Here is a 20153-nt window from a genome sequence, read left to right on the forward strand (position 1 = left end):
TTGGGAGCAGCCATCTCCACTGGGACACGCCATCCACATGATGGGATGAACTTGATCAGCAAGGACACTTGGGTATGTGGTGCTATTCAGACGTTGTTCCACGCGAATTAAAGGGCCCAGATCACGCCAGGAAAACGCGCCCCAAACCGTAACGCGGCCCCCCACCCCAGCTTGAGGGGTTGCACTCATGCATGCGGGGTGCATGCTTTTGTACTGCTTCCACGAAATTCTCCCTCTGCCATCTGCATGAGGCAACTGGACACGCGATTCATCGGACCACGTGACTTTTTTTCCAACGCTCGACTGTCCGATCCTCGTGTTCCTGTGTGAACTGGAGACGTTGTGTCTTGGTGACTGCGGGCAGCAGAGGTGTTCCAACAGGCCTTCGGCTTCCGTATCCCGTACGAGGCAGCGTACGGCTAATGTACCTACAAACGTCGGGTGGCCATAATGACCTGGCCACTCAGAGTATGTCCCCCTTTTCCCCCATGGACCCCTTCCAGCCGGCCCCCGCCCCGCACCCCAGGCCTTCACCCGCCCCCCGCTGTCTGTGTCCATGGGTCATGCATCTATCTATACACACAGGGTCTCTGCTTGATCCCTTCCCACCCACCCACCTCCCCGCCTTCCGGATGCTTCTGTGTCGCTCCGTCTGTTTTTGTTCATCCGTTGATGTTGCTCATTAGATTCCACGTACGCGTGAGATCCTGGGATACTTGTCTTTCTCCGACCGGCTTATTTCTCTCAGCATGATGCTCTCCAGGTCCCTCCCTGCTGTTGCGAATGGTGAGAGATCTTTCCTTTTTCGTGGGTGCGTAGTATTCCACGGTGTCGATGGACCACGGCGTTTTGGCCACGGGAGGCAGGCAAAGCTATGGAGCGTCCTTTGAGGAATCAGAGGCCAGGAAGGAGCGAACGGCAGGCATGCCCCTATCCACAGGTCCGAGGCTCAGCTGACCGCGGCCACCACCACCCGTGGTCTCCACGGCACCTCCCTCCCGCCCCCCGCAGCCTGCACAGGACAGGGAGTCTCTCTCCAGCGGAAGGAGAGCCACCTGAACGGGGATGGGCTGTCTTCAGCACGATCTCCCCCTTTCCCCTCTCCTTTGATCTTCCAGGGCCGTGGTCGGCAAACCGCGGCTCGCGAGCCACAGGCGGCTCTCTGGCCCCTTGAGTGTGGCTCTTCCACAAAATACCACGGCCTGGGCGAGTCTGTGTTGAAGACGTGGTGTTAGAAGAAGTTGAAGTTTAAAAATGTGGCTCTCCAAAGAGATTTCAATCGTTGTGCTGTTGATATCTGGCTCTGTTGACTCATGAGTTTGCCGACCACTGGTCTAGCTAGTTTAGGAAAGAGCATAGAGCCGGTTGGTGCCACATGAGCCAGGTCAAGTCACGTGATCCCATGTCAGTGCCACGTGAGCCCACGTGAGCATCATGGGCTGGCACACGACGGGCAGCCTCAGGCAGAACCCCCATGCCAGTGGGCTGACCCTGTCCCCGAACTCTGCACCCCAGATGTACAACACCCACCATGCCAGGGCCGTGGGCATCCCCCAGGGCCATGGCCGTGCTCCGAAGGGCACTGCGCCCGGGGCTCCGGCTCCCTCACCCCCAGGTTGAGGCTCCCAGTGGCTTCCCCTCTCAGTCTGGTGTGTGAAGCCCGGTGGATGCGGGAGCCTCGGATCCCACGATGCCCACTCGCCTGCCCAGGCAGGGTTCCCGGCTCCCCGCTCCTCGGCACCCCGGCACCCCAGTCCTCGCCCCACCTCTCCCTGCTCACGCCTCGCCCAAATCTCTGCCGCCTTCTGCCGCCCGCAGGGACCTGGGCGCGGGTGCACGGAGGGCCCGGGAGGAGAACGCCGCCCTGCAGGTTCCCAGAATGTAGCGGGGGGCTGTCCTCACCCCCCCACACACACCCCCGCCCGCTGCTAGCACCCAGCTGTGCTTGGCGGGTGGCCCGTCGGCGTGCAAGAGTCCACGGGAACTGGCCTGTCGCCCATCGTGCCCGCAGCCAGCCGCACCCAGGGAGGGGCTGCCGGGCCCCTGGGCGCCTGAAGCTCTGGGTGGAGAAGCAGGGGGGCAGGGCCTGGTGTGAGAAATGGGGGGTCAGGCCCTGATGGGGTCCTGAGGCTGTGTAAGAGAATGCCATGCTTGGCCAGCAGCAGGCGGGTGAGGGCGCGGGGCAAGAGTCGTGCCTGAGCACAGCCTACGTGGCTCCGTGGTTGAGCGTCCACCTAGGAACCAGGAGGTCAGGGTTCGATTCCCGGTCAGGGCACACGCCCGGGTTTGCAGGCTCCATCCCCAGGAGGGGGCGTGCAGGAGACAGCCGGTCCATGATTCTGTCTCATCATAGATGCTTCTATCTCCTTCTCCCTTCCTCTCTGCAATCTATAAAACTGTTTTGTTTTGTTTTTTAAATATTTTTTATTGATTTTTTACAGAGAGGAAGGGAGAGGGAGAGAGTTAGAAACATCGATGAGAGAGAAACATCGACCAGCTGCCTCCTGCACGCCCCCAACTGGGGATGTGCCCGCCACCAAGGTCCATGCCCTTGACCGGAATCGAACCTGGGACCCTTCGGTCCGCAGGCCGATGCTCTATCCACTGAGCCACACCGGCCAGGTTTTGTTTTTTTAAAGGGGAAGCAGCAAAGCTTGAGGATGTGTGAGCAGCGTGTGTGGAGCCGTCTCCCCGGGGGGTGGGTCAGCGGGCCGGGTCGCAGGTGCGGGGACCTCCCAGCGCGGTCCTTTGCGGGTTCGGAGCCCCGCCCGCCGGGCTGGGCTGGGCTCGGCTCATTAAAACGGGATCAGGACTCCCCGGGGCGAGGGGCGCGCTGCCCTGGTTCCACCGGCTCCTCCGGGGAGAACAGAACAAACGCGCCAGGGGGTGAAGGACCGCCTCCTCCAGGCAGTCCTCCCGGAATGCCCCCCCGCGGGAGAGGGGGCCCTGGGTCTTCCCTCCCCGGCATCCAGGGGGGGGCGGGGGAAGGGGGGCCGCGGGGCTGCCCAGGTCTCGGAAACCGTTACATGTTGCGGTTCTTGGAGAAGGAACAGACCCGCACCCTCACGCACACTTGGCGCGCTGGCTGGCTGGGTCTCCTAAAACCCTCCGATCGCCTCCCCTCCCGGCTTCACTCCCAGGCCCCTGGGGAGCCCCCTTCTCCACCCCCCCCCCCATCCAGTGGATTTTCTTCTTCTTTTTATTTTTTATTTTATTGTTGATTTTTTAGAGAGAGAGTGGGAGGGAGGGGGAAAGACAGAGAAAGACACATTGATGGATGGCCTCCCGCAGGCACCCCCCCGACCAGGGCTTGGGGATCGGGCTGCCACCCAGGGGCACGTGCCCTTGGCCGGAATCGAACCCGGGACCCTTCAGTCCCAAGGCCGATGCTCTATCCACTGAGCCACACCGGCTGGGGCCAGCCTGTTTCTTTAAGGGCAGAGGCTCATCTGAAACCCCCAAGGAGGGTCCCCCCCCCCCAGCCCGTCTCCTGGCCTCCGCGGGGTTCCCTGGGGCGAGGAGCTGGGTCCGCAACAGGTGGGAAGGGCGGGGCGGGGCGAGGCCAGCGATGGGCGCTGGAGAGAAGGGTTTGGGGGGGGGGGGGGGGGAAGGCAGCTGCGCGATGCGCCCCCGCCCAGCCCCTAGCGGCCGCCGTGCGCCCCCGCACCCTGCACCCGGGTCCCCACGGAGGTCCCGCCGCTGTGCCAAGCGTGCTTCCCCCGAACCTGCCCCCCACACGCACACACACTCCCACGCGCGCCCCACCCTCGGGGATGGGCTGATCATGATGGACCCCCGGGTCTTCTGGGGGCACCCCAACACCGCCCCTCTCCGGCCCCGCGTCCCCTCCAGCGCTTCCCTGTTCATGGACAAGACCGCCAAGCGCGGGGGCTCCGAGCTGGGGCGCGCACACCTCCGCGCCCGGCCCCACGCGCGCTCCGGACACCCGAGGCGGCCGGGGCGCCCTCCCCGAGGCTCCAAGGCTGGGCCGCCGGCTGGGGCCCGCCGAGTGCGACGGCTTCGGGCTTCGGGCTTCGGGCTTCGGGGCGCGCCGGCACCTGCGGGGCCGGGCACGTCGCGCGGGTCCCGGGCGCGCCTCCCGCCTCCCGCCTCCCGCCTCCCGCCTCGCTCGCTGCGCCCACGGCGCCGAGGCCCCCGGAGCACCCGGCCCCGCCTCGCACCCGCGCCGGGTCCGCGCGCCGCAGTCCCGGGAACCTACCGGCCCTACACACCCACCATCGGAATCTGCGAGGCTGCGCTCCCGCCGCCCAGGCAGCGCCCGTGGCGGGGCGCCGGGGGGGGTGGGGGGGTGGGGGAGGCAGGGAGCTGGGGAGGCGGGCGGCAGCCTCGCTTCCCTCCTCGGCGGCGGGAGGCGGCTGGAGAGCGGGTCCGAGCCCCCGGGCTGCAAGTCCACGCGGTGGGACCGCGGAGCTGCCGGCCGCGCCGGCGAGAAGTTGGGCGCCGAGGCCGAGGCGCGCGACCCCTCCGTGCGCCCCCCCCCCGGTGCGCCCCCTCCGGTGCGCCCCACCCGTGCGCCCCCCCGGTGCGCTCCCCCGTGCGCCCCCCCGTGCGCCCCCCCGTGCGCCCTCCCCCGTGCGTCCCCCCCCTGTGCGCCCCCACCCATGCGCCCCCGCGCGCCCGCGGCTGCGGAGGGAGGCCCGGCGCGACCCCGTACCTGGAAGAGCTGGAAGAAGGCGGAGAGGCGCGTGAGCTGCAGGCTGAGGCACCGGGAGGCGCAGCGGGCGCGCGGAACGCTGCCGGCCGCCAGCGACTCGTCCAGCCGCCGCGCCGCCGCCCCCGGGCCGGCCGCCAGGCTGCGCCCGCAGGCCGCCAGCCAGAGGCAGAGGGTCAGCGCCGCGCCGGGCGCCCGGGGCACCATGGCTGCGGTGGGGCGCGGGGCCGAGGCTCCCAGCTCCGCCGGGGACGGGCTGCGGTGCGCACCGCCCGGGACCGCGCGGCGCAGCGACTCGGCTGCAAAGTTCAATCATTCAACTCCAGCCCCGGCGCTCCCCGCCGGCCGGGCCCCGCCCCGCGCGGCCTCGGGGGCGGGGAGGAGGTGACAGGCGCCGCGCCATTGGCTGGGAGGGGCGTGAGTGGCAGGGGGGCCGGGGTGGGCGGGTCTGAGGGCCGCTGGCCTCGGCGCGCCCAGGGAGGGCGATGGTGACGGGTCCCCCCCCTCCCCCCCCCCGGCGCGCACTCGCCTCCGGGGGGCTCGGCCTCCCACGCAGGCTGCCCAGCCCGCCGCGCCCGCTCCGTCCTGCCGCGCCAGCCAGGTCAGCGTCAGGTGGGGACACGCCGGGGCCTGGGCAGGAGCTGCGGCCTTGGGAAGGGGGTTCATGCCCCCCCCCACCCTGCGTCCATCCTTTGCGCGTCTGGCTTCCCTTTCCAGGGAGTGGGCACGGGCTGGGCCAGCGCTGGAAAGGGTCCAGGTGCCCACGTGTGAGGTTTTCTTTCTTCCTCCCTCCCTCCCTCCCTCCCTCCCTCCCCCACCCTTTCTTCTCTCCTCCCTTCATTCCTCCCTCCTGCGTCCTTCTCCCCCCCCCCCCCGCCACCCCCAGCCAGGTGTGGTTTCTGGGAGCAATGCAGCCCACGGGAGCGAGCTATTCCCACCAGGAACCTGCCCAAACCCCCTCTTCCCCTGGCACCTGCCCGCGCCCCTCCATTCTGCCTTTTAGCAGAGAAACGGCCATGTTCCCCCTGCCAGACAGGCCGTGCCGGAGACGGGCCACGGGCATGTATCACACGCCCCCTGGGGCGCCGTCTCCCCTCCACCCAGCTCCGGGCTCCACGGGCAGTGGCCCTGCTGAGCCCTGGCAGCCAGGCCGGGAGCAGGCGCAGGCCCACGGGAGCAGGCAGGGACCTGGGCCTGGGTGTTTAGGCAGCACATGGAGCCAACAAGACGGATGCCCCCCACACACACACCCCATGTTCCATGTGGAACAACTGACCCAAGTCTCCCCATTCCCAGCCAGAGGGATTCCAGGTTCCAAGCTCAGGGCCTCTGTGGGCACCTGGCGGGCACCCAGCCTCACGGGGACACACCTCCCCGGGCCTCTGTGAGCTCCCCGCAGACACCCAGCCTCACGGGAGACACACACACACACACACACACACACACACACCCGGGTCTCCGTGGGCACAGCCAGGACCCCGGGCACCCAGCCTGCTCACGGACACAGCCCCGAGCTCAGGCCTCTTTGCGCATCTGTGGGGGTTGTTTGCAATGTACAAGGTGCACCTCTTTCCCCGTTCTGCCCCCCGCACTGTGGACCGGAGGCCCTCCCGCTGAGTGACAGGACGCCGCCTGCAGCTACGGCGTTACGCCGAGTCTGCTGCCCGGACATCAGCTCACCTGTCCGCCTTCACGTGGTCCAGGCAGCGCGGCCCGTGGAGGGGACGGCTCCGTGTGCTTCTCCGTGAACTTCTGAAACTGGAGCTGTTCTGTCCACCCGGGTCCCCAGGCACGAGCCCGTCTTAGAAGGGGCCGCGTGTAGTTCTCCGCTCCTCGGCCACCGCCTCGACCTTAATTTCTACGAAGGCCCGAGGGATGTGACGACTCAGTTAGCAGGACAAGGTCCCGCCCGCTGCAGCCGGGAACGTGAGGATGTCGGTGTGAGCTCACCTGAGCTCAAGTTTGTTTAGAAAGGTGCTCAGGCCCGGCCGCACGGCTCAGTGCTTGAGCGTCGACCTAGGAACCAGGAGGTCATGGTTCGATTCCCATCAGGGCACAGGCCCGGGTTGCGGGCTCCCTCCCCCAGTGGGGGGGCGTGCAGGAGGCAGCCGGTCCGTGATTCTCTCTCATCGTGGATGTTTCTGTCTCTCTCCCTCCCTCTCCCTTCCTCTCTGACATCAATAAAAATGTAACTATTAAGAAAGAAAAAAAAAAACGATGCTCAGAATTGCAAACAGCAATCTTTCAGACGTACCCTCGGCGTACTTACTATCCTATATAATAAAAGGCTAATATGCAAATCAACCAAACAGTGGAATCATCAGTGAAATGACCGGTCGCTAGGACGCACACTGACCCCCAGGGGGCAGACATTTTATGCAGGAGCTGCCCCCAGGCCAGCCAAGGCAGGTGCCGGTGGCGGCCCCTGATTGCCCCGCTGGTCACCCCACAGATCAGGCCTGATCGCCAGCCAGGCCTAGGGACCGTAGCCATGCATGAATTTCACGCGCCGGGCCTCTAGTCCCATATAATAAAAGGCTAACATGCAAGACCGGTTGCTATGACGTGCACTGACCACCAGGGGGCGGGCGCTCAGCCAGAAGTCGGGCTCATGGCTGGCGAGCACAGCATACAGCATGTCCAGTCGGACACCCCCTGAGGGCTCCCGTACTGCGAGAGGGCGCAGGCCAGGCTGAGGGTCCCCCGCCCCCCACCACCACCCCGAGTGCACAGATTTCGTGCACCGGGTCTCCAGTTGACTAACAGCCAAGACCCCCGCCACGGTGACCCCACGTGGGCAGGGTGCAAAGCCCCGTGTTCACGCCGGGGGGCCCTGCGGCCTGAACGCAGGGACGGGGTCCTGTCATCGCTCTCCGGGTCCTCCCAGGGCGTGTGTTTGCACAGGCACGGGAAGCAGACGCCCTCCCGCCCGGTGCCGGGGGAGGGGGGCGGGGGAGAGGGTGCGTGCCTGCCGCTGCGCTCGGCGCCTTTGATTTAGGGCGCTGCTTGTCGCATCCTGCCATGTGTGTTCTGGGGAGCGGACTCGTAAAGACGTTCAAAAACAGTCCGTCTGTGTTCAAAGGGATCCCTGTATATATATATTTTTTTTATTTTTTTTTAAAGCAATGTGTGTGCTACTTACACGGCCTCACCGCATATTCACTCCCATGCATGAGTACGTTTTATAATCGAACACACACACACACACGCACACACACACACACGCACACACACACACGCACGCGCACACACAGCCTCTGTGCCGAACAGAAAGTCCGCAGGCGTCAAAAGGGATCCCTGCCGTTGTATCGCCCTCCTCCGACAGAATCATCGCCACCATCACTAGGATCACGCCGGCCCTTTTCAAGGGTTGGTTTGCTTGTTAGCTTTTCAGAATATATTTTTATTGATGTCAGAGAGGAAGGGAGAAGGAGGTGGAAACATCCATGAGGAGAGAGAATCATGCATCGGCCGCCTCCTGCACGCCCCACCCTGGGGATGGAGCCCGCAACCCGGGCCTGCGCCCTTGACCGGGGATCGAACCGTGACCTCCTGGTTCCTAGGGCGACGCTCAGCCACGGAGCCACGCCGGCCGGGCCAGAGTTGCGTGGTTTGTAATGTGATTGCCACTTCACAAATGGAAGATGGAGCTTTTTGCATAGGAGCACTGAATAGACACACTATATATATATATTATATTTTTTTTTTTTTAGGAAAAAACAACAGCCACATCCGTTTTCAATCATCTGCTGCCTTTTATTCTCCGGCAGCGTGTATCGTCTGCTTGGGGCTGACGTCGGCATATGGCGCGCCCTTCACGCTGTAGCGCGATTATAAAAACGCAGGTGCAGCGTCTGCAGCTCTGAGAGAGTTATTTTTACGAGTCTCTTGGATGTGCGTGAGATTTTACAAAGGAGTGTTGAATATACGTTCGCTATGACATTTGCGCACTGAAAATATCTTCAGGAAATTTTAAAATTCATTTTTTCCCCAAAAAATATACACGGAATCGTCAAGCGACACCGTTTCAAGCGATTTCTTTTCAAGGTCGTGACCCCCAGTCCCTCCCCCTCCCCGCCCCCAAGGTCACCTTCAATCCGTCCGTTGGTGTTCCACGAGTTCCGAGAGCCGGTTCCACATTGGTCATCGCCAAGGTTTCGCTCTGTCACTGCCATCGTTACTAGGATCAGAGGGATGGCGGCCCTGCCCGGTCTGGCTCAGAGGACAGAGCGTCGGCCTGCGGACCGAAGGGACCCGGGTTCGACTCCGGTCAAGGGCGCGTACCTCGGTGGCAGGCTGCTCCCCGGCCCGGGCCCTGGTCGGGGCGCGTGCAGGAGGCCACCGGTCGATGGCGTGTCTCTCACATCGATGTTTCTCTCTGTCTCTCCCTCTCTCTTCCACTCTCCCTAAAAATCAGTGGAAAAATATCCTCGGGTGAGGATTAACAACAATCCTATATAATATGAGCCTACGTGGCGTCGCGAGCGACGTCATCACAAGATGGCCGGCAGGGGAGGGCAGTTGGGGGCGACCAGGACTGCAGGGGAGGGCAGTTAGGGGCAGGGGAGGGCAGTCGGGGGCGATCAGGCCAGCAGGAGAGCAGTTAGGGGGCGATCAGGCTGGCAGGCAGAAGCGGTTAGGAGCCAGCAGTCCTGGATTGTGAGAGGGTGCAGGCCGGGCTGAGGGACACCCCGCCCCCTGTGCACGAATTTTGTGCACCGGGCCTGCAGTAAAATGATAAAGGATGTTCGATGCCAGTAAAAGGGAGCACTTAGTCCCAGGGACGAGGCGACGGACTTTGCCTGAACTCCAGTGCTGGGCAAACCACCCGCATCAGGAGCCGGGGTCCTCACGTCCGGGTGCTCATGTAAGCTGTCGGTTTTGAAAAACATCCAAGGGACCATTAAAAAAATCTTACTTGATGGCCAAACGGCAAGAGACTATTTAAACCACACCGAGTGGCCAGATGACGATGATCTCTGAACGCACAATCATCTGGCCGCTCCGTGTCTATCCTATAGAATAAAAGGCGAATATGCAAATGGTCCCCTCGACCAGGAGTTCGACCAGCAGGCAGGCTGGCCAACCGCCCATGTCCCCTCCCCCTGGCCAGGCTGGCCGGACCCCACCCATGCACGAATTCATGCACTGGGCCTCTATATACACACTGAGTGGGCAGGTTATTTTGTGTTCAGAGATCATCATAATCTGGTATGTAATAAGTAACTTGTGTGTTTCTAGTTCTTTAACACGGCCCAAGCATATGTTTGGAGAAGCATAAGCAAATTGAATTTTAATTGTATCATTTTAATCAAATCGTACACGATATAACGTTAAAAACCTTATTTTTCACCCGGCCAGTGTGGCTCAGTGGTTGAGCATCAACCTAGGAACCCAGAGGTCACGGTTCGATTCCCGGTCAAGGGCACGTGCCCGGGTTTTGGGCTCGATCCCCAGTAGGGGGCGTGCAGGAGGCACCTGATCCGTGATTCTCTCTCCTCATGGGTGTTTCTCTCTCTCTCTCTCCCTCTCCCTTCCTCTCTGAAACCAATAACAAATTTTTTTTTTTTTTACTTAAAAAAACAAACAGCTTACTTTTCACTGGCGAGTGGCCTGCTTTTCACGTGAGATGAGTGAGTTTTTCCGGTAAGAACGTGTATTTACTTTTGTGTAAAACGAAGCCGGCCAAGGTGTTTTGGAAAGCAGGCGGGATGAAAGAATCCTGCTTTTGTTCTGATTTTTCATTCTGAAACATGAAAAGCTGCAGGTGCCCCTCGGAGATGTTCGAACCCGGCTCTGTTAAAAGGTGGGGCTGTCTTTGATGTTTTCCAGCCGCCGGCGTTTGCACTGAGCCCCGTAAAAACCCCCGACTTGGAGCGAAGCCTTGAAATGAAAATAAAAGGCAGCGTTTGATGGGAAACAGCGCCACATGCTGGCCGTCCGGGTGAAGTGCATAAAAGACTGAATTCTCCCTCTGTGATCCCCTGTTTTGGGGGCTCAGAGGGAGATGGCCATGCAGAAGTCTCCGGGCGCCTTCCCTGGGTGACTCTGAGCCTGCAGGTGCATGTCCATCTGCACGGCCCTTTGCATGTAGGGAATGGTCCCCGATTCCAGCACCCGCTGTTCACCGGGTGCCGGGCCGGGGTTCTTGTTCTGGCCTTCAAGAGGGTTCGGCAATCTGGAGAAAGGCGGTGTGTAACTTACGTAACGGTCCAGAGACAAAAGATAATTTCGAGAGGCCTATTGGGGGGGGGGGCGGGGAGGGGGGGGGGTCAGAGGAACCTGGCTGAAGAAACCAAGTTCTCCTTGTCTCGGGACCCCTTGCTTTTTATTGACACAGCTAGAGGCCCGGTGCACGAAATTCGTGCACAGAGGGCGGGGGGTGGTCCCCTCAGCCCCGATTGCACCCTCTCCAATCCAGGACCCCTTGGGGGATGTCCGACTGCCAGTTTAGGCCCTTTTGGACATCCATCTCACAATCCAGGACCACTGGCTCCTAACTGCTCACCTGCCTGCCTGCCTGCCTGATCGCCCCTCACTGCCCCCCCTGCCGGCCTGGTCGCCTCCAACTGCCCCCACTACGGGCCTGGTCGCCCCACGCAGCCTGTTCGGTCGTCTGTTTGGTTGCGACGGTCGCTTAGTCTTTTGTATATAGAGATTTGTCCTAAGGCAAGGTGGAGATACACACTTCAAAGGGTAAGGTTTCGTCTACAGAGTCATTGTCAGATTGGGGAATAGTCTACGGCTGTTCAGGTGTTTGGCCAGCAGGAGGCAATAACATGCAGATTGAGATGCCCTGAGCTGTCTGGCAGCGAACCATCAGTTTAACGCATCCTTTTCAGGTTTGGGGAAATGCCCTCCGCCATTCCCAGCAGGCGATGACCTGTGTGGCTCGGCCCTTGTTGAGTCCCCACGTTCCATCAGACTTTCGGTGACACGCTTGCGATAATGACGTGCTGGAACGGAAGCCCACACCACAGTCTGACGACCGCGCCCTGGGTTCCTCCATCGCTCTTGCACACACTGGGAGGAGATGATTTTTAGGCAGCAGCCCTGGGTCCCGTGTGCATGCGGAGTCGATCTCATTAAGTCGGGAAGTGAGCGTGGGGGTGTCTGCCGGCCTCGGGGAGAAGGTGACCCTCTGCGAGTCTGGGCAGGGCAGCCTGTAGGGGGAGCAAAAGCGTCCCTGATGCCTCTTAGCTTTGTGGCCTGTGCTAGCCGGTTATGCCTGGTGACTCTTATCTTTTTTAAAATATATTTTATTGATTTTTTTTTACAGAGAGGAAGGGAGAGGGAGAGAGAGTGAGAACCATCGATGAGAGAGAAACACCGATCAGCTGCCTCCTGCACGCCCCCCTCCTGGGGATGTGCCCGCCACCGAGGTCCATGCCCCTGGCCGGAATCGAACCCGGGACCCTTCCGTCCGCAGGCCGATGCTCTATCCGCGGAGCCACACCGGTCAGGGGGGTGCCTGGTGACTCTCGTGTCCAAACCCAGTGCTCTGTCCGGCGAACTGGCGGGTCCCGGCAGCCTCCTGGACATCCAGCACATGCTCGTCAGAGGGCGTCTGCGCCCCCTGTCTGTGTTGCTGTGGTTGACACGATTGCGTCTGACGGTCTCAGGAGCCGGAAGCGAATTCCAGCACATCATCGAGGCAAGAGTTTCGTCGAAAGGTTGATGGAGCGTGGGGACTCGGCCAGGCCTGAGCCACATAGGTTGTCGCCTGCTGGGAATGGCTGAGGGCATTTCCCCAAACCTGGAGAGGACGCACACGTGATTGCCCGGCTGCCAGGCCGCTGAGGGCGTCTTAGTCTGCATGGCATTGCCTCCTGCTGGCCAAACACCTGAACAGCCGGAAGCAGGTCCCCCAATCGGACAATGGATTCTGTGTACCAAACCTTACCCTTTGATATGTACACTGAGTGGCCGGATTATGATGATCTCTGAACGCATAATAATCTGGACACTCAGTGTGTGTGTGTGTATATATATATATGTTAGAGGCCCAGTGCATGAATTCGTGCATGGGTGGGGTCCGGCCAGCTTGGCCAGGGGGAGGGGCCATGGGCGGTTGGCCGGCCTGCCTGCTGGTCGAACTCCTGGTCGAGGGGACCATTTGCATATTAGCCTCTTATTGTATAGGAGATCCACTGTGTGGCCAGATTATTATGCATTCAGAGATCATAATAACCTGGCTACTCAGTATATATATATATATTAGAGGCCCAGTGCATGAATTCGTGCATGAGTGGGATCCGGCCAGCCTGGCCAGTGGGCGGGGACATGGGCGGTTGGCCGGCCTGCCTGCTGGTCGAACTCCTGGTCGAGAGGACCATTTGCATATTAGCCTCTTATTATATAGGAGATCCACTGTGTGGCCAGATTATTATGCATTCAGAGATCATAATAATCTGGCCACTCAGTATATATATATATATATATATTAGAGGCTCAGTGCATGAATCCGTGCATGGGTGGGGTCCGGCCAGCCTGGCCAGGGGGAGGGGCCGTGGGCGGTTGGCCGGCCTGCCTGCTGGTCAAACTCCTGGTCGAGGGGACAATTTGCATATTAGCCTTTTATTCTATAGGATAGACACGGAGTGGCCGGATGATGATGATCTCTGAACGCATAACAATCTGGCCACTCGGTGTGTATCTACCTTGCCTTAGGACAATTTGTGTGAATGAAGAGCAAGGGTCTGGAGCTGTGGGAGAACTTGGTTCCTTTAGCTAAGTTTTCTCTGGCTCCCCAAAATGCCTTCCAAAATTTTGTTTCGTCTCTGGACTCTTAATTTACACACAGCGCCTTCTCCCGATCCCTGAGACCCTTCCAGATGCTGGATTAAGACCCCCGGCCTTACTCAGAGACGGCAAACACCACCGTTGGGGTTTTTATGGCTTTCGCTAAACAGGGACAAGACTTGTGTCTCCCGCGTCCTCGGTGCCACCGCAGCCCTCAGGAACGACGAACTCCTAACGAGAAATAAACAACGGCTTCTCTTTGAATCACCTGGGAGCTTTGGGTCCAAGCCGATCCCGAGACTGAAGGCGCGGCAAAGGATCTTTGTAACATCTGACGGGACAGTTACAGAGAGCGGCCACGGTCATTAGTATCCTTCATCCTTGCTTAGCGATCATCTGACCACCAGGGGGCAGACATTCCGACTGGTCGACCAGTTGCTATGACGTGCACTGACCACCAGGAGGCAGATGCATCGACCGGTAGGTGAGCTTGCTGCTGGGGTCCGGCCCATTGGGACTGAGTGAGACGGGCCGGACACGCCCTGGAGCCCTCCCGCGGTCCCTCCCCGGCTGGCCAACCTTCCTCATCCCTCCCCGGCCCCGATCGTGCACCGGTGGGGTCCCTCGGCCTGGCCTGCGACCTCTTGCGAACCAGGACCCCTCGGAGGATGTCAGAGAGCCGGTTTCGGCCCAACGGCGGAACGACCGGTCGCTATGACTCACACTGACCTCCGGGGGCAGATGCTCAACGCAGGAGGGCTGAGGATTGCCCCTCAGCCAGAAGCCGCAGCTCCCCCAGGGATTGGGCCTAAGCCATCCGTCAGAGAATTCCTGCGGGGTCCCAGACTGCGAAAGGGCGCAGGCCAGGCTGAGGGACCCCCCTGAGTGCACCCTCATGACCTCGTCATGCCCCAAAGGACCTCCCCCAAATTCATATGCTGAAACGACACCCCCTAGCTTGGCCGGTGTGGCCCAGTGGTTGAGCACCAACCTATGAACCAGGAGGTCAGGGTTCGATTCCCGGTCAAGGCACATGCCCGGGTTGCAGGCTCCATCCCCAGTAGGGGGCATGCAGGAGGCAGCTGATCCATGATTCTCTCTCCTCATGGATGTTTCTATTTCTCTCTCCTTTCCTCTCTGAAATCAATAAAAGTATATATTTTTAAAAAGCAAAAAAACACACAAACAAACAAAACCCTCCCACTGAAGAGCTTTGTCTGGATTTTGAGAGAATTATTCAGGTGATGATGTCACACTGGATGTGTTTGAGAGAATGATGTCAGAGTTTTGTGCGTACACATCTGTATTTACAATAAGGTGGGAATCTCATCTTTTCCGTCTCATTAGAATGATGATGAGCCCTGACCGGTGTGGCTCAGTGGGTAGAGCGTCGGCCTGGGGACTGAAGGGTTCGATTCCGGTCAAGGGCATGTACCTTGGTTACGGGCACATCCCCAGTGGGGGGCGTGCAGGAGGCAGCTGATGGATGTTTCTCTCTCATCGATGTTTCTAACTCTCTCTCCCTCTCCCTTCCTCTCTGTAAAAAAATCAATAAAATATATTTGAAAAGAAAATGATGATGTAAAGTCTCTAAAACCCCAGGGGACTCCTCACGGACGGGCAGAGAACTCCCCTCCCTCGTACGTCCTGGCCCTTTTCTGCTCCTATGACTGTCCTGATAGCCCCAAACCGTGTGAACAGCCGCCTTTCGGATGCAGATACGCTGGCCATTCCGTGGGAGCCTGTACATGCTATTTCCTGAGTGCAGGGGTAACTCCATCGTGTCCTGATGCAGCGAGATCGAGGCAGGAAAATTCTGCGCTGCCGGACTTGAATGGTGCCTCATCCTATCCAATAAAGAGGGAATATGCAAATTGACCATCACGCCATCACGCAGATGGGCCACCACACAAATTGACTGTCACACCATCACAAAGATGGCGGCACCCATAGCCACAAGATGGCAGGACCCAGTCCCCTCAGCCCCGTCGGAGTCCCCCAGTCCTATAAGCCCACCTGGGGGCGCAGCAGGTGCACGGTGTGGCCGAACCCACCCTGAAACCCCCAGCCACCCAGGGCCGGCCTGAGGCTCAGGTAACCAGAGCCGGGCGAGGCGTGTGCTGCCGGCAGTGGCAGCAGCAGAGGTGTGATGGGGCGTCACCTTCCCCTAATCGCCGAGTCACCTCCCGCCCCTGAGGGCTCCCGGACTGTGAGAGGGGGCAGGCCGGGCTGAGGGACCCCCCCTCCCGTGCATGAATTTTCATGCACCAGGCCTCTCGTCCTCTGTATAAAGAGAAATGATCATGTGGATGCTCTGGGGAGGTTTCCTGTAAATATTCATCGAGTGGATTTAAAATGCATTTATAACCCCCCACCCTCTGGGGAGGAAAAGGAGACGCTCGTGTGAGACTCAGCGGTGTCCCTGCTTCGCGACACCCACGGCTGGAACTCCCAGGATGGGTCCCCTCTCTCTCCCGGGCAGTCGGGTCACTTTCAGAAATCACCACCAGGGGGCAGTGTTCTCAGCCTCTGAAGCAGGTAGGGCTGCAGCTTCTGTATCATTCCAGAGGGAGACGGACTTGATTATTCTCTTAAATATATTTTTATTGATTTCGGAGAGGAAGGGAGAGGAAGAGAGAGACAGAAACGTCCACGATGAGATGAGAATCACGGACCGGCTGCCTCCTGCACGCCCTCTATTGGGGATGGAGCCCGCAACCCGGCATGTGCCCTTGACCGGGAATCGAACCCAGGACCCTTCCGTCTGCAGGCCAGTGCTCTATCGACTGAGCCACATGGGCCAGGGCGGGAGGAGGGAGTTTAAAGGCAGCGTTTGCGATAGGCACAGATGTTGACATAGCAAGTTCTCTTTATATGTCAGCCGTGACTCACTGTCCCCATACGGTTCATTTAAAAAGCCGCTCACAGTGATTTTTTTCTTATTTACCAAGGCAGTATCTGAATAAACGTAGACTGCCTATAGCAATAGTTACGAGGAGAACAGGTCGATACACGGAAAAAATGGAGTAAAATTGCCAGTCGGCCTCACAATATCGGCACATTTCGGGGAATTGGAAGTGTTTCTTCTTCCCCCTTTAAAATAACAAGCCGTGTCACTTTACCTGAGCCTCATATATTTATATACATGGATAGCACGCCGGTGACTGTTTGCAGTCTTCTATACATGTCATGAACATTACACATGCGTTTGCCCGGACGGTGTGGCTCAGTGGATAGAGCATCGGCCTGCGGACGGAAGGGTCCCGGGTTCGATTCCCGTCAAGGGCATGGACCTTGGTTGCGGGCACATCCCCAGGTGGGGGCGTGCAGGAGGCAGCTGATGGATGTTTCTCTCTCATCGATGTTTCTAACTCTCCCTTCCTCTCTGTAAGAAATCAATAAAATATATATATTTTTTAAAAATTACACATGCATTTGCCCCGCCAGTGTGGCTCAGTGGTTGAACATCGACCCATGAACCGGGAGGTTCCGGGTTCGATTCCCAGTCAAGGGCACATGCCCGGGTTGCAGGCTCCATCCCCAGTAGGGGGCGTACAGGAGGCAGCCAGTCCATGATTCTCTCTCCTCATCGATGTCTCTCTCTCTCTCTCTCTCTCTCTCTCTCTCTCTCTCTCTCTCTCTGCCTTCCTCTCTGAAATCAATAAAAATATTTTTATTTATTTTTTTAGAAATGAGAGCTTCTCTTTTTTTAATATTTTTAAACTTTTTAAAATATATTTTATTCATTTTTTTATAGAGAGGCAAGGAGAGGGATAGAGAGTTAGAAACATCGATGAGAGAGAAACATCGATCAGCTGCCTCCTGCACGCCCCCTACTGGGGATGTGCCCGAAACCAAGGTACATGCCCTTGACCGGAATCGAACCTGGGATCCTTCAGTCCGCAGGTCGACGCTCTATCCACTGAGCCACACCGGCCAGGGCTAAAACATGTATTTTAAAAAAAGAATATGTCTATTCTCTCTGCCCTTTTGTAGGCCCTGAGATGGGTCTGTGACTTCTGTCGTCCTCATGATGGATGCTCTGTGCCTATAGGAGCCCATTTGCACACTCACGTCATTCACGCTCGCACCTGGAGGATACGTGGCTTTTGCACACTCAAAGCTGCCGCCCTCGCTTTTCCTCCCAGAGTTCCTGGCGGTCCAAATGGCGCCCCCCGGGTGAGCTGTCACGGACGCCCTGGGTGCTATTTAGAAGGATGTGTCTCTAAGGAATTACGTTCTCGCAGACACTGTATCAGCATAAACACTGCCAGCTCTCTCCTTCTGCAGAGTCCCCCTCATTCCTTCTCCGTTATCCATCTGCCGGTGGCTCGACACATCGATTGAAAAATATTAGGGCCCTAACCGGTGTGGCTCAGTGGATAGAGCATCGGCCTGCGGACTGAAGGGTTCCGGGTTCGATTCCGGTCAAGGGCATGTACCTTGGTTGCGGGCACATCCCCAGTAGGGGGCGTGCTGGAGGCAGCTGATGGATGTTTCTCTCTCATCGATGTTTCTAACTCTCTCTCCCTCTCCCTTCCTCTCTGTAAAAAATCAATAAAAATTTTTTTTTTAAAGAAAAATATTAGGGTTTGGTTTTGTTTTCTTGTGAATTCTCACGGGGGCGTATTTTCCTATCAGTTTTGAGAGAGAGTAGAAGGGAAGCGGGGAGAGAAACATCGATGTGAGAGAGACACATTGATTAGGTGCCTCCTGCACCCACCCCAACCGGGGACTGGGGACCAAGCCTGCAATGGAGGTACGTGACCGGAATCGAACCCAGGACCCTTCGGTCTGCAGGCCGACGCTGTATCCACTGAGCCCAACCGGCTAGGCCAGTGGTCGGCAAACTCATTCGTCCACAGAGCCAAACATCAGCAGGACAGCGACCGAAATTTCTTTGGAGAGCCACATTTTTTAAACTTAAACTTCGTCTAACGCCACTTCTTCAACACAGACCCGACCAGGCCGTGGTGTTTTGTGGAAGAGCCACACTCCAGGGGCCAGAGAGCCGCACGTGGCTCACGAGCCGCGGTTTGCCGACCACTGGGTTAGGAGGAAACATGTAGTTTTCACGCGTGCCCCGTCCGTCTCGATTGAAGCATATGAGCCGTCATGCTATGCACACGTCAATACTCTGTCACGCTGGCCAATGGCCTTTCTTGGCCCGCCGGGCCGTGTATGATCTCCAGGGGAAGAAGCCGACCGGCCGGCCGGCAGGGAGGATGAAATGACTTTTACCCGGTGACTGATGATGGGCAGTCCGAAGATCCTGCGTTTTTCTCCCGCAGGAGAGGAGAGGATTTAATGAGGCTGCTGTTGTTGATGCTCTGATTGGAATACCTGAGCTCTCAGGGGGCCCAGGGTTGCTGGGAGGGAAAAGGGAGAGAAATTAGCACTGAATCTTGGCTGTGGAACGCATGGAAGAAAATGCGTGATCCAGGCTCGGTGCTGCAGGGCCCCAGACTTTCTTAGGATGGATGATGTCATTGTTAGACGTCGAGTGTCCCCGCAGACAACCCCTGGCATTTCGGCTTCTTCGTGCTCACGGTTTTCTCTGATTTTCAGGCGGAAGAGTTCTGCAGCGACGGAATGCCGGTGAGGTACCTCCCTCGTGACAGCCTCGTGGGGATTCATGGGGGGCCAAGGCCAAAATAGACGGGAAGAGTGAGAGCCGGGCAGGCTGAGGCCCAGAGGTGGGGGGGCTGCCTTTTGCAGAACGGGGGCTGGGGGTGAGTTCCCGTGCCTCGCTGCTCACTCCCGGGGCCCCACGACGCCTTCCCTCAAGCTTCCCCCCCCCCCCGCCCCGGCCTTAATCAGTGACCCCGTTCTTTGCAGCGTGAACCGACTGTGTAACTCCAGAAGGAGGCAGGGGTCCACTCTCCCATGGCCATCGATAGGTGTGATAACTGAGGAGGTGTGTGTGTTCAATGAAATGAGTGCTGTATTCATCCCATCAGTGCCACGGGGAAGGTTTTTTGTCAATGTGATTAAGGTGCCTAATCAGTCGGCATTAAGTGAGGGAGATGTTCCTGGGTGGTCGGAGTCAGATCAACAGAAGGTAGGCAGGTGCCTGTCCACTAGAAGTGGGAAAGGTAGGTCTCGTCTCCCTGACAGGTTTGAAAACCTATGAAGGGGGAGGGTGGGGTGGAGTGGGGTGGGGGTAAGAGATCAACCAAAGGAGTTGTATACATGCATATTGGCACAACCAATGGACACAGACACTGGGGCCGTGGGGGCTTGTCGTGGGGGGTGGGAGTAGCCAGGGAGGAGTCAATCGTGGGGGGAAAAAAGAGACATATGTCATACTTTAAACCAGTGGTCGGCAAACTCATTCATCCACAGAGCCAAATATCAACAGGACAAGGATTGAAATTTCTTTGGAGAGCCACATTTTTTAAACTTAAACTTCTTCAAATGCCACTTCTTCGACACAGACTCGCCCGGGCCGTGGTGTTTTGTGGAAGAGCCACCCTCCAGGGGCCAGAGAGCCCTGGAGGGTGGCTCTTCACACGTGGCTCGCGCGCCGCGGTTTGCCGACCATGGCTATATAATAAAGATGTAACGCGCAAATGGTTGTTACGCCGTGAGACGTAATGACCGACCGTGTAACGACCGGATCACGGATCAGCAGGAGGTGGGGCAGCGAGCTACAAGCGGGCGGCGGAGAGCTACAGGAGGGGGCAGGGAAGCGGGGGGGGTGGGCGGAGAGCTACAGGAGGGCGGGGCAGCGAGCTAC

At 58.8% G+C, this 20153-nt stretch overlaps 1 protein-coding gene across 1 annotated transcript in view; it reads right to left on the reverse strand.

Moving 5' to 3' along the window:
- The window catches only part of ANOS1 (anosmin 1), a 79223-nt gene extending 74261 nt beyond the window's left edge, over positions 1–4962 (reverse strand). The window contains exon 1 of the mRNA XM_054715401.1: positions 4676–4962. Coding sequence (XP_054571376.1) covers positions 4676–4879 — 204 coding nt within the window. The 5' untranslated portion in view covers positions 4880–4962. The remainder of the gene's footprint in view (positions 1–4675) is intronic.
- Positions 4963–20153: the final 15191 nt, after the last annotated feature.

This window comes from Eptesicus fuscus, chromosome 1, assembly GCF_027574615.1.
Source record: "Eptesicus fuscus isolate TK198812 chromosome 1, DD_ASM_mEF_20220401, whole genome shotgun sequence".
NCBI lineage: Eukaryota > Metazoa > Chordata > Mammalia > Chiroptera > Vespertilionidae > Eptesicus > Eptesicus fuscus.